Source organism: Paramormyrops kingsleyae, chromosome 13 (genome assembly GCF_048594095.1).
Source record: "Paramormyrops kingsleyae isolate MSU_618 chromosome 13, PKINGS_0.4, whole genome shotgun sequence".
In the NCBI taxonomy this organism is placed as follows: domain Eukaryota; kingdom Metazoa; phylum Chordata; class Actinopteri; order Osteoglossiformes; family Mormyridae; genus Paramormyrops; species Paramormyrops kingsleyae.
The window spans coordinates 6,785,007-6,797,255 of record NC_132809.1 but is presented as its reverse complement, the minus strand read 5'-3'; the positions used below and the strand labels follow the sequence as shown (position 1 = coordinate 6,797,255).

Genomic DNA, 12,249 nt, shown 5'->3' with positions numbered 1-12,249 from the left:
ACATTTAGGACAAGAGGCCACTGTATACTATGACTTACAAATTAAACAGACCTGAAGAACTTTCCTCGCTTGAAGTATAAGCGCTTTTTCCAAGTAGAAGATTCAGCATAGATGGTGAGTAGGCTACTTTCAATGGTGTTTCACCCCGCCGGTTCATTTGGCGAGGATCCCCTCCATATCGCAATAGTAACTTTACCACCTGCAAAGATGATGAAAGAAATATTACAGTCCTCATAACCAGAGACACCTACATAAACACTTCATAAGATATTACACCAGAATTTAAACTAATTTCCTAAATACTGGCCATCTTAAACATTAATTAAATGCGACACCTTGAAGTGCCCATTGTTGGATGCGTCATGCAGAGGGGTATCGTCGTCCAGACCCTTTGTGTTGACCTCTGCTCCGGCTGCCAGCAGCTGCTTGGCCACATCATAGAAACCCCTGGTGCATGCTTCATGCAGTGCAGTCCACCCTGGCAATCAATATGGGAAATCAACCCAAGAAGATACAAAACATGAGATTCATGCAATACCACTATCTTTGGTCGTGAGCTACTAAAAGTTACTGAGTACTACTTGGTAATTATGCATATAATTCCTTTTCAAGTGTCAACAACGGAATTTTACATTCAACAGAGAATGAAAACACTTCCAGAGAATCATAGTGGGGTAATTTTCTTATTAATAATAAATGAATATTTTTATTTTACAAGGAAAACAGCATTTAGAAGACAACATAAGAACTATACAAACGAGAGGAGGCCATTCGGCCCATCAAGCTCGCTTGGGGAGAACTTAACTAATAGCTCAGAGTTCAACATGCTTCAACCAACGCTGGCAGCCCATAATAAGGATTTTTTTTACAGACATCAGAGTTGTAGCTATATAGCTGAAATTGAATATTAAAAAATCTGTAGCTTACGTATGCCCCCTTAGTTACAGCATAGCATCTATAAATACAGCACAGCATGGACATCCAGTCACTTAAGTTGTTTCCCATTGTCTGTTGTTGTTTTGGGTAAACCGCTTAACAGTATTATAACATGGGACAGCAGGTAGAACAGTGCGTAACAAATTTGTTGTTGATTTCCTACACACTTGAGCATTTAACATTCGCCCCTCTATAAATTTCAAAACTAGATAATACTTGTGAGATAAGTCTAGGAGAGTGTGTTGTATGGGAAAATTGTAGTTCAAAGATTAGTAAGCTGAAAGACATGGAAAAGTGAAATGTGAACACAAAAAAAAAGATGCCTCACCTGCAAAGTCTTTAAGGTTCACATCGGCACCCTCGCTGATCAGCTCTTTAACGCGCCAGGCCTCCCCCCGGATGGCGGCCAGGTGCAGCCGAGTCTCCCCTCTCTCATTGCGCTTGTTCACTTTATCTTTGGTTTTTGAGGCAGAGTTTGGTGTTCCCTTCTGACCCAGACTTGACTGTGACTGGTGCTTTGGTGTGGTGTCTGAAGCCGTAGATGGGTTAAAGCTTCATTATATTCCACTGATACAAATAAAGTACATTAAACCACTATATGGACCTGTGGCAAAAATACTTTTAACCAATGGAGGGAGCTCTTTCACAAAAAAATGAATGTAAAACGAACACTGCAACACAGAAACTTAATGCATTGCTGCTACAGTAAATACGCAGCGGAAGAACACACTACATTTAGCTATTCTTTATATTCCAAAATAAACTACTGGAGTTGGATATTACCCTGAACAAAAACTGAAAATAGCACTAATTTTTAGTGTGCACTATAATTCAAATAATATCCATTAACCATAATCTTTCTCTGTAAGCAATAATAATTTTTGTTATACTGCTCACCAAAATCATCTATAATTAGTACACATTATGAAAGGTAAACAGAAACAGCTTGCAAAATATCATGCTTTCAGTTTGAACTTGTATGACTCAATCACCTATAATCAACACAAACATTCATTGGGATCAAATAACGTACAACCTACAGCAAACAAACTCTCTTTTGTCATTTTAAAATTGTCAGATCTTGCAGCAGAAAAATTAGAGCAAAGAAACAGTGAGGTAATACAGGCTACTTAATGCAAGGAGTATTGATGATTTAACAGAAAAATGTGTGCATGGTGCTAGGGTAAACACAGACCTAACCAATCTAACCACTCACTGACCTGGACTGTTCACCGATTCCTCGGCTGTCATCTGCATGAGAAGAGCCACCTGCTGGCGCTCTGAGAGTGGGCACCCAGCACGAAGCCCTTGCATGCCCATTCCAAAGAGCAGGCCTGATTTCCTGCTGTTGGCAGACTCCTTCCTAATCCGTTTCCGTTCTGGACCTTGCTTTTCTGCAAAAATCGAGATGATGGAAAAATATGAGATGTGCTATGCTGGTATGGGAGGCTGAGAGCAGCACAGAGATGGTATAGGGAGGCCGAGATCGAGAACCAAGCAGCACAGAGATGGTATAGGGAGGCAGAGATTGAGAACCAAGCAGCACAAAGATGGTATCAGGGGCTGAGATTGAGAACGGAGCAGCAGAGAGATGGTGGTGATATTGAGAACACAGCAGTGCAGACAGTGTCAGGGACTGACACCAAATTCTTGGTTATGTTGAAAAGAAAAAAAGTGCTAGAAAAAGCACACATTATTCAAAATACTTATGTTAATAATAAATCATATGCAGTTGTCACTATTTTTCATCAAGTAATTAAGGAAAAATCTACGATGGCAGTCACTTCAATGCACATGATGTGATTCTTTCCTCAAGGCCGTAAAACATCATTAATATGAAACATGCTACATACTTCCTGTAGCAAGTGATCTGCTGGAACTGTTCTACAGGAGCCAAAAAAGAGAGACACTAACATCTGTAAAAACTTAGACTCAACACCCTCCCCACACATACATTAACCGTGTTTGGATACATTCCTTCTATCCAGAGTAGAATAACATGAGGCAGTCTCAACATGTTCAGCCCATGTGGGAGGTGGGACTAAAAAGCTGGACCATGGCATTTCGCTTTCTAGAGTACCAGGCCCCAGTGCAGAGCCTCATAAAGGGTAGGGGGCCAGGACTGAAATGCCGCATAGTTATTTAAAAGCCTGGATTACTGTTAAACTCATTTTGAGAGCACAATCCTTCTTCTTTGACATGAAAAATCTTTGAACCTAACACTGAATCCAGACAGTGTGGTTCTATGTGTGTATACTGTACATGTGAGAAGACAAATAAAACTGCATTGCATGAGAGTAACCATATGGCACCAATGGCACCAATGGCAGTGACAAATTAGGTCCCAGTTTCATGCGAGTAATCATCACATCCACACAGACACAAACAAACAGACAGACAGACAAACATGGATGTATTAGGACAGCCTGCGGGGAAGGGGCATCAGGGAAATGAGTTCATCTGACAGCCAAGTGCAGAAACACAATGGCTGATAACTGTGGTCCTTTGGCCTCTGTACAACCTGTACCGTCTCCCCACACAATCACCAGGAAAATTACCTATAATAACCTGAAAAGAGAAAATCACAGGCAAAAAAAAAGCTTCAACGTGGCCATTTAAAAAACATTCAGTTCGGACTCTAGCGATACCCTCTTTGGAGGACCCCATGAATGAAGAGGGAAATCGAGACATGGTACTATCTAGAGGTCAACCGATGTATCGGATTTGCTGATTAATCGGCACCGATAGTTGATTCCCGGAACTATCGGTTATCGGCAAAATCCACGCCGATAGTTTTTCCGGGTCGCGTCAGAGCAGAAGCGGCTAAGAACGGTCCGTTGTCCTTATACAGTGCAAGAGCCAACATATCTATGGCAAGAGCCGCCTCTATAGGCGAAAATCACTGTAAAGCACGTGCTTTCGTTTTGACACGTGATACTGTTCGTTGCAAGGAGAGCGCGAGCTGCCTGGAGAGAGCGCGGTGCACGGACAACGCTGACACTTCAAATGCACGTTTAAAACACAGACAGCGAAAAGGTATGTATACAGTACACTACAGTACATGTTTTCATCTCAATATAAAGTAATTCATTTGTTGATTAGATTCTGCATTGGAGAAAGAACAGCAGTATGTTTGTCGACAAGGCTGAGAGGACGCTAACATTAGCAGTACATCAAGCGGTTAAAATAATGTGGCAAAAATACACCCAAGTCCGACCCAAATGTTTAATGTCATGATTGTTACCATCAGGAATGCATTCGATTTCAGTTCTTTTTATCTTCAGGCACAGGGTGCGATTTGCCGGGGGGATGGGGGATCCAACTGGAGCGCTTTGAAACAGTGAGTCTTTTTGCGACGCAGTGTTTTACCGATTCGGAGTTTCAAAAAGCTCTGTTGATACTTTGCTCACCTTCTCTATATAATATATTTGTTGTTTGAAATGAAATTGTTACTATTATAGGCCTAACTTACGATGTTTTTATTAAATTTGTTATCACGTAATACAGCTCCCTTCGTATTAAAACCATTTCATGACGTGACACTCATTATCTGGTTCTTGCCTAAAAAGACGAGTATATAATGAGCGTTGTTAACAGATTACACAAACAGTTTGGTCAACCTCTGCCTATGGAGAGAGAAAAAAGTTTTCAAAATAGAAGCAAATATAATGGGAGACTACACATATAATATACATTTATATAATTATGTAACATTCATTTAATACTCTGACATTTAAAGATGACCACTTTAGGCATGACTTTGGATTTATGTGAAATGGTTAATGTTTTACAGTGACATTACATTTAACTGAGGTTAATAAATGCTTTAGATGTATTGTTTATTGTTTAGAACTAGAACTAGAACTAGAACTGGACCATGTTACACTTGAATCTCTTGCAGTTCTTTAACAGGACTAGTTAAGTTTCTCCTGTTTCACAAGTTCAAATTTGTTGTTATTTGGAGTGCCTTTTATTATTCATTTTGTATGTAACATTTTTTTATTTATTTGGAGTGTTACTTTTTGTTTCAGTTTGAAAGCATGTCTTTAATTTACCTCAATATTTATTAATATATTCATATTCATAGCACATTTTCATGGTTCAGTACTGTTTTTTTGTTTGTTTTTGTAATAAAGTTTAGTACTATTTTACATGGAGTGTTGTGTTTTTATTTAGTTTTTTTTTTTTTATCCAGTATCCATTTTAAAAACTATCGGTTAATTAATCGGTTATCGGCAAGTACGGACCAACCTAGCTATCGGTATCGGTAAAATTCAATATCGGTCGACCTCTACTACTATCGACCAAAAAACAAAAATTTGTTCATCAGATAAGGGTTGAGCTGAGAACTGGGGACTCATCTGCAAACATGTTCCAGCAACAGCAAAAATAAGAACAAAGAAACTACAATCTCTCAAGGCTGAAGCAGTCAGACCTGTTTCCTGGACTGAAATTTGGCATCACAAAGAGTAACAATAAACATGCCCTGTTTTATTAACCGCAATGACCAAACTTGTTTATGCAGTCCATGGAAAAGGACAGTCACATGACCTTTCATTTTACTTCTCCAGCTACGACGATGATGAAATAGCGGGCAAAAATTTGCCTCTGAAACTTTCTAGTCTCTTGCATGTAGGCTTTATTTGGGGAGAAAGAACATCTGTGGGAAGTGGCTAGGTGCAGAGTGCTACCTTGTGAAGCTATGGCTGGTGTCTGATAAGACGTGAAGTGCAAGAATTGCCAGCTTCACGTTAAGAAAAAATGCTAATTCCTCAGATGCAGGCATTTTTCCTGGTACTGTTCAAACCCATTGCCTCTCCACTGTTCAGAAGCCAACAAGTGGGCTGAGTAGAGTAAACAGGAAATGAAGGAATGGCATGCAGGAAATAGCCGCAAAATTGTCCGTGCTTGTGCTTTTATGCATTTGCCATCTTCAGCATCAATTTCGGAAATGAACTTGTGCAACTTCTGTCCAAGTGAAAAAGCCCTCATGCAGACAAAAGCATTTTTGTCCACGCAGCTGGGGGTCACAATAATTATGTATTGGCTACTTAAGCTTCTCAAACCAAGTTGCATTCCAGTGAACACTGGGGATTGAAAATCCATTGATAGACAAACGTTAATGCAGAGTGTCTATCAGCACAATCTTCAGTTTGAAATTTTTTGTACGTGGAGCTTTAAGACAGAAAAATATGGTCACATAGGAGTTAAACAATATACAGCTCATAATGTAGCATATAAGCAAGACAGCAAAGTGTCACAAGGTGGAACCTTTTCTGACTAACTTCTATAACGCCAATTCCCTTCCACTTTTGGTAGAAAGCCCACCGGAGACCCAGGTTCATCAGGTCACTTCCCAGTGTTACAGACTATTATCAGTAGGGGTACAGACTTGAGGAGTATGAGCCTGTGACACCAGCTGAGTCCTCAGTCCTGCACAATGCGGCCTTCATAAGAGCCAGTGTTTATCCTCCAGGCCATGCCCACAGTCATTTTCATGTTCAACAAGGATCCCCAAAGGCTGCCGTTGTGCCTTTGCTCTTGTTTTACAGAATTTATCATAGCCATCAATTCCTAAGGTACATCAGCACTGTCACATGTAGTTTGAACTGATCTGTAAGTACAGAAACTCCATAAATGTGAATACAAAAACACTGAATACTCAGAATAAGAGTTGTCATATTCATTTTTCTATGGATGACTTGATTGCAATTCATTTCTTTAAATCCTGATACCTGTTTCCTGGATCCTGTGTGTTTACTTCCTAATGTACACAAGCTCATCACCATGTTAAGAAAAAGTGGGTCTCCATCACAACAGGAAAAGTGCAGAGATGTTTCAACACAGACATCAAAGAGTGATAAGGTGGATTTACATTAGATGAACAACCATTCTCCCAAGATCCAAGTTAAACTTCACTGTCCTTTACTGAGAATCAAGAGCAACTCAAAACCATAATTATAATCATGTGGGTGTGTGGAATGTGAATTCGGGGCACAAAAAGCTCAGGCTTTAGGTAATGAGATTGAGAAGGATCATTGCCTGACTGACACCAGACACTTTACATACATATGCCAATTGCACTTACAAGAAACTGGGAACAGAGACAGGAGAAATGAGAGAGTGGTAAAAAAAAATATATATATTATGGGTAAAAGAGGCAGATAGGAGTAGACTTAGATAAAAGGAGTTCTACCTCCAAATGGCCACAGACCCCAAGCTCTATTCCTTTGACCCCATCGCACTTTCACATTATGACAAGAATCACAGAACCACTGCAACTCATCACAGAAGCCACCCAAAAGGTTGTAACAGGTAAAATATCTAGGAAAGCCAGCTATTACAACTTCTGTTTAAAAAAAAGTATAAAAAAGATACTGTACTGTAAATGTATTTAACTAAACAAAATTATCACATGTGGGCATAACAACAATAAAAAGAATACACTTATAATTCAGAAAGATGGTAAACAAGATCAACATTGTCAGAAGCTCATGACATTCTGGAATGAACACCTCCCAGAATAACTCACATGTCAGTTTTTCCCCATTCTCTGTGATCTGTTTCAGGATGACTTCAGACTGCTTGACCCCATTTCCCTGTGGGATTACCTGAGTCAGAATCTCTCTCCCCATTGGTGCCAACAGTAAAGGACAGCTTTCTCTTTGGAGCCTTCTCTTTCATCTCTTTACCTCCATCACTTCGCTCCAATTTAAGTGTCTTGTTTGAGGAGATTTTATCTTTGTCCTGGAAAAGGGTAAGGAGGATAGAGTGAAACCAGTCATCTACCAGTTATTTGCAAATTTAATTACAAGTACATTTATCTCATGTGAAAAATTCAGGATACTGTGACCTGCAATTCTCCAATACAACTGGTGAAGAAATGCACTGTGAAATAATCCAAATACTACCCTATAGCACTAATCTGAAATAGGATCTCCTATTCTTCTGTTCTGCTCAGATGAAAAATGTGTTCAATGGTCACTAGAGACAGGCCTTGTGGAGTGTGGGCCAGAGATAGGACTTAAGATTTGCTGTTCTGCTCTGTCAGGACAGGACATGAGTTGTGTAATGCCGTAACTTTGCTTCCTCTATGTATACACTGGCAGTCGGGAGCAAGGAACTGTAACAGCTCCTGAATTTACAGAGTTGCCCTTTCATGTGATGCTTCTGCACCACTCTGTTGAAGGTAGAACTCTTCACAACTGAACTCAGATTCTGGATGAAGGCCTCAAACTCAATGTGGTTAATTTCACAGACAGAATCGAGTCGTGACTTAACTGGGACATGCTTGCAGGTTCAGGACTCATTGTGAAACATTGGTGGGAAAAAATAAGCTCAAAAAAAACAGAACAGACATTTTTAATCAGATTAGGAGTGTAATCATGTTGGCAATGCAAGTCATTCTATATTACCTTACATATTACACAACATTAGGTGATGTAACAAGATGCAACTCTGGATTCTGAAAGGGTGAGTCTGCTAGGACTCTCACAAAAATACTACCTACACAGCACACTGTAACAAAGCACTAAATGAAAAGATCTATGAAAACAAATAGAGCATGTATAGAACCATGGGTGGAGCAGAGACTGCATCAGTACAGAACGGGCTAGGTAGGTCTCTCACCTCACATTATTATACACCTGAACATTATAGCAACCTTACAGTCTATTCAAACCACAACATTACCTAAAGCAATGTTTCTTAACCCAGTCCTTGGGGACTCCCAGATGGTTCAAAAAAGTGGACTGTCTGGCAGGGAGCAAAAAAGTGGACTGTCTGGCAGGGAGCTAGGAGGGAGCGAAACTGTGGACTGTCTGGGGGTCCCTGAGGACCAGGTTAAGAAACACTGACCTAAAGGATTCTTCTCTACAAACTGCTACTGATATATCTGGCTTTAGTAAACCTGCTGCGTATCAAACTGCAGCATATTGCCACACCATTTCTGAGTGAGCAGAGAGGTTCCCTATCTTTCATCAATCACGAGAGCATGAAGTCATTGTACACACACACTACTTCCTGTTCATACACTTGACTGTCATTGTGCAAATTGCAGAGGGAGAGTAGGGGTGGAGAAAAACAGAAGTTAAGCTCCCAACATATAGGCAAACACGCATGCACACACAATAACCAACCACAATAAAACACAACTAATGTAGAAAGCTGATCGGCATAATTCATGACAGCTGTGAGCCCCATCCTACTTCAAAGCTGTCTTTTCAGGGCACCCTGTGTTTATACGTCTCCCAGCAATGCGCCACCCCCTCTGGTGCCTGATGCAACCAGGCTTGGAATGCTGTACATACACAGTAAGGCTGATTCAAATGCTATCTCTGCTGCTGGCTTTATTATAACCTTCAGACCTTAACTTTGTTGCAGAGCCCCAGCTATCAAAGATGCCTTCTATGAACTATAGTTTCCAGGAGTTATGCGGGGGTGAGGGATGACATTTAGAATGGACTTTATCCTGCAGTTAACTTTAGAAGCACATCAGCCGAAAACATGGTAGCTATTTATCAAGGTATTAGAACCCTGCAGAGTGACATGAGTATAGTAAAATACATTCTTTTTTGCACTTATGGTATTAAGGAATTTAAACGATGGCTTATTTGATACAAGAGTTCATCTGAAAAAAATAACTAAAAATAAGAACTGAAAACTCCACAAGATTTCACAGGCACCACCTTCAACACACTGTATCCCAAAAGGTGTACTGTGTTCTATTTCTGTAGTTTTACTGTAATGCATGAAAAACATGTCACTGTCATTAAAGAGTCTAAAATAAGGCACAATGAAGCTGAAACACAGCTGGTGAGACCTTATCCTCCTAATAGTAATATATTCAAGTAATAGACAAGGAAAATGGAAACAATATGGTACTAACCTGCCGAGCAGTGCAAAACAAGCACAGTATTGCAAATACACTCTTCCTAGCCTTACTGCCACTGTGTATAAACAAAGATCATACACAAATTGTATTCTAAAGACTGGGTGTCACTCACCGAGGATGAAAGCAAAATGCATGGTTATAAGACTGCACTGAAAATTGAAATGGCAGCAGGAACAGCAAAATTCCAAGCCATCTTCAAGCATCCCATATTGTAGAAAAAAAAAAGTAAATGCAATAGGGCACAGATTGCAGTTTGGCTGCCATACTTGGAAAGACTGTAATCCATGATATCACCTGTATGCTGAAGTAGGCTTGCAGACAGCGCAAGGAATGTGGCACCCAGCAGAGAATAAGGTTATGGTCTGAGTTATCCTCCACTGTGTTGCCAGTGGCTGCTGATGTTCAGGGTGATTTTCTGGACTTTAATCATTTCACCATGCTATGGGGCACACCACTCCAATGGACTGGTCCTGGTACACCTTTAACAGCAGAAACCCATGACACACTGGTATTCTGCCGATGGATGACAGCACTGCTGTCGACAGCTGTGAGGTTAATAGATGCTCTACGGAGAATCTGATTACCAATCTACTGCTGGCCATCCAGCTTCTGGATTTCAATCCCAGAGATCTCCATCAGAATGTGATGGAGAACACTGCTTTGATGGGGAATACCAATACAGTAATGAGGCTGTTAAACATTATTTAATCATTTACAAGCTATCCTGACCATATAGAAATGGCATGGAAATACACCCTGCTCCTTATTCTCATATTTTATGTAACCACCAGAGTTCCATAAAACATGTCAGATAGATATTGAATTAGAGTGCTACTAATGTTTTAATGCACAAAGTCTATTGACGGTGAGACAACCAATTAGTGCCTGCGAACTTCCCAAAGAAAGCTGCCCTTCGTAAAAAGATGTACTGCATGAAATGAAGAGGTGAACAGAAAAGGTGCAAACTGCCATGGACATACGCTTGAGGGGATCTTACCTTCTTCCCAGTCTGCTTTTCCAGCATGTCAGGGTTGAGTGAAAAGTCCTCCAGCTGGGGTGTTTTAGAGTCCCCAGCCTTGGGCATCATTCAGCTTTCGCCACGCTAACCCTCATTCATGCTTCCATCGCGTCATCATCAACCGTCTTTCGAGAGGGAAACAAAAAGAGGGGCGTTAGGGCCTGCTTTTCAGGAAACATTTACAGGAAAAAGGAAGCAGTTTTTCATTGCTGGCCCCACCATACTGGTTTTAATTTTTTTCCCATTTCAGGACAGAAGGCTGTCCTTACCTTTATGTTGAGCATTAAGACAATGTAAGCAAATACAGATATCGGTGATGTGCTCCATGTGATTCATGAATGTGGAAGTCTAATGAACATATCTAATAATAATCTCTTATTCAAAGACTGCTAATTTTACCTCTGAGGCAGAAACACAGAGAGAAAGCAGCATTTCTAGAATGTGGGAAACCAAACCAAGGCACTGGTAAAGTAGAACAATCCTAAAACTTTTTCCTGTGATGGTTTCTGTAGGTTAGGTGACCGACATTAACATTATGTCTCAGAAATGAACAAACTTTCAATCCTCCTCTTACACTACTATCAAATAGTCAATACATGTGTGTCTGCCAAAGCCTCTTTTTGTTATACATGAGGCCAAAGGCAAAGACCAGAACTGGGATTCTCCTATGTACAGTGTGACCAGCAAACCAACATTTGCCCCATAATCAGGTTTGCTCAGAGCACCTTCTCCTATGTAGAAGAGTAAAGAAAGGTTACATCTACAATCAGTCCTGTTAGCCACCCAGATATGACATGGCATACACTTGACACTGAAGAGATAAACAATACAAAATGCCATGTGTTAGGATTTTAAAAAGTTAGTCTTCATGGCTTAAACACAGCAGTGTGTGACTACAGACCAACGTGGAACTCAGTATTTGTGATGTTTGTTATGGAATGACTGAGGTGAAAAGCTTTGAACCACTATAATGCAGCGTGCTCGCCACTGAATTTATGAACTGAAAAATGATTGGCATCAGCTAAACAATCTGCCAGTATTACTTATTACTACAGTAATAATCAGGGCTGTGGAGTCGGTAGATAAATGCTCCGACTCAGACTCCTCAGTTTCTAAATCTTCCGACTCCGACTCCTCTGTATGTATATAGCTTGCCGAAAATCTTGACCACCGCCCCCATCCAAAGTAATGTGATGCCTCTGTCTGCTGCAGTGGCTGTCTCCTCTGTCAGCCAGCCGGAAGTTTAGTGCATTGTGTCACTCACCGGCCAGCTGATCAGCAGAACGAGCCTCTGCTGGAGACAGGTAGGGAGATCTGTGTTCTCGGCTCCTTCGGCCCCCTTCACTAGCGCATAGCGAAGGGGAGCCAACGGAGCTGAGAACACACCAGATGATTTTTCAGG

At 40.7% G+C, this 12,249-nt stretch overlaps 1 protein-coding gene across 8 annotated transcripts in view; it reads right to left on the bottom strand.

The window, feature by feature from the left end:
• Nucleotides 1–12,249, bottom strand: part of LOC111857436 (ankyrin repeat domain-containing protein 11-like) — a 109,747-nt gene that overhangs the window by 12,732 nt on the left and 84,766 nt on the right. For 4 of the 8 annotated variants that reach the window (XM_072698098.1, XM_023838306.2, XM_023838305.2 and 1 more), the window contains 6 exons: nucleotides 10,827–10,972; nucleotides 7,548–7,683; nucleotides 2,157–2,330; nucleotides 1,265–1,465; nucleotides 336–478; nucleotides 52–199 (listed from right to left, as the gene is read on the bottom strand). In XM_072698098.1, coding sequence (XP_072554199.1) covers nucleotides 52–199; nucleotides 336–478; nucleotides 1,265–1,465; nucleotides 2,157–2,330; nucleotides 7,548–7,683; nucleotides 10,827–10,916 — 892 coding nt within the window. In that variant the 5' untranslated portion in view covers nucleotides 10,917–10,972. The other 4 variants (XM_072698101.1, XM_072698099.1, XM_023838311.2 and 1 more) reach the window with 4 other exon arrangements.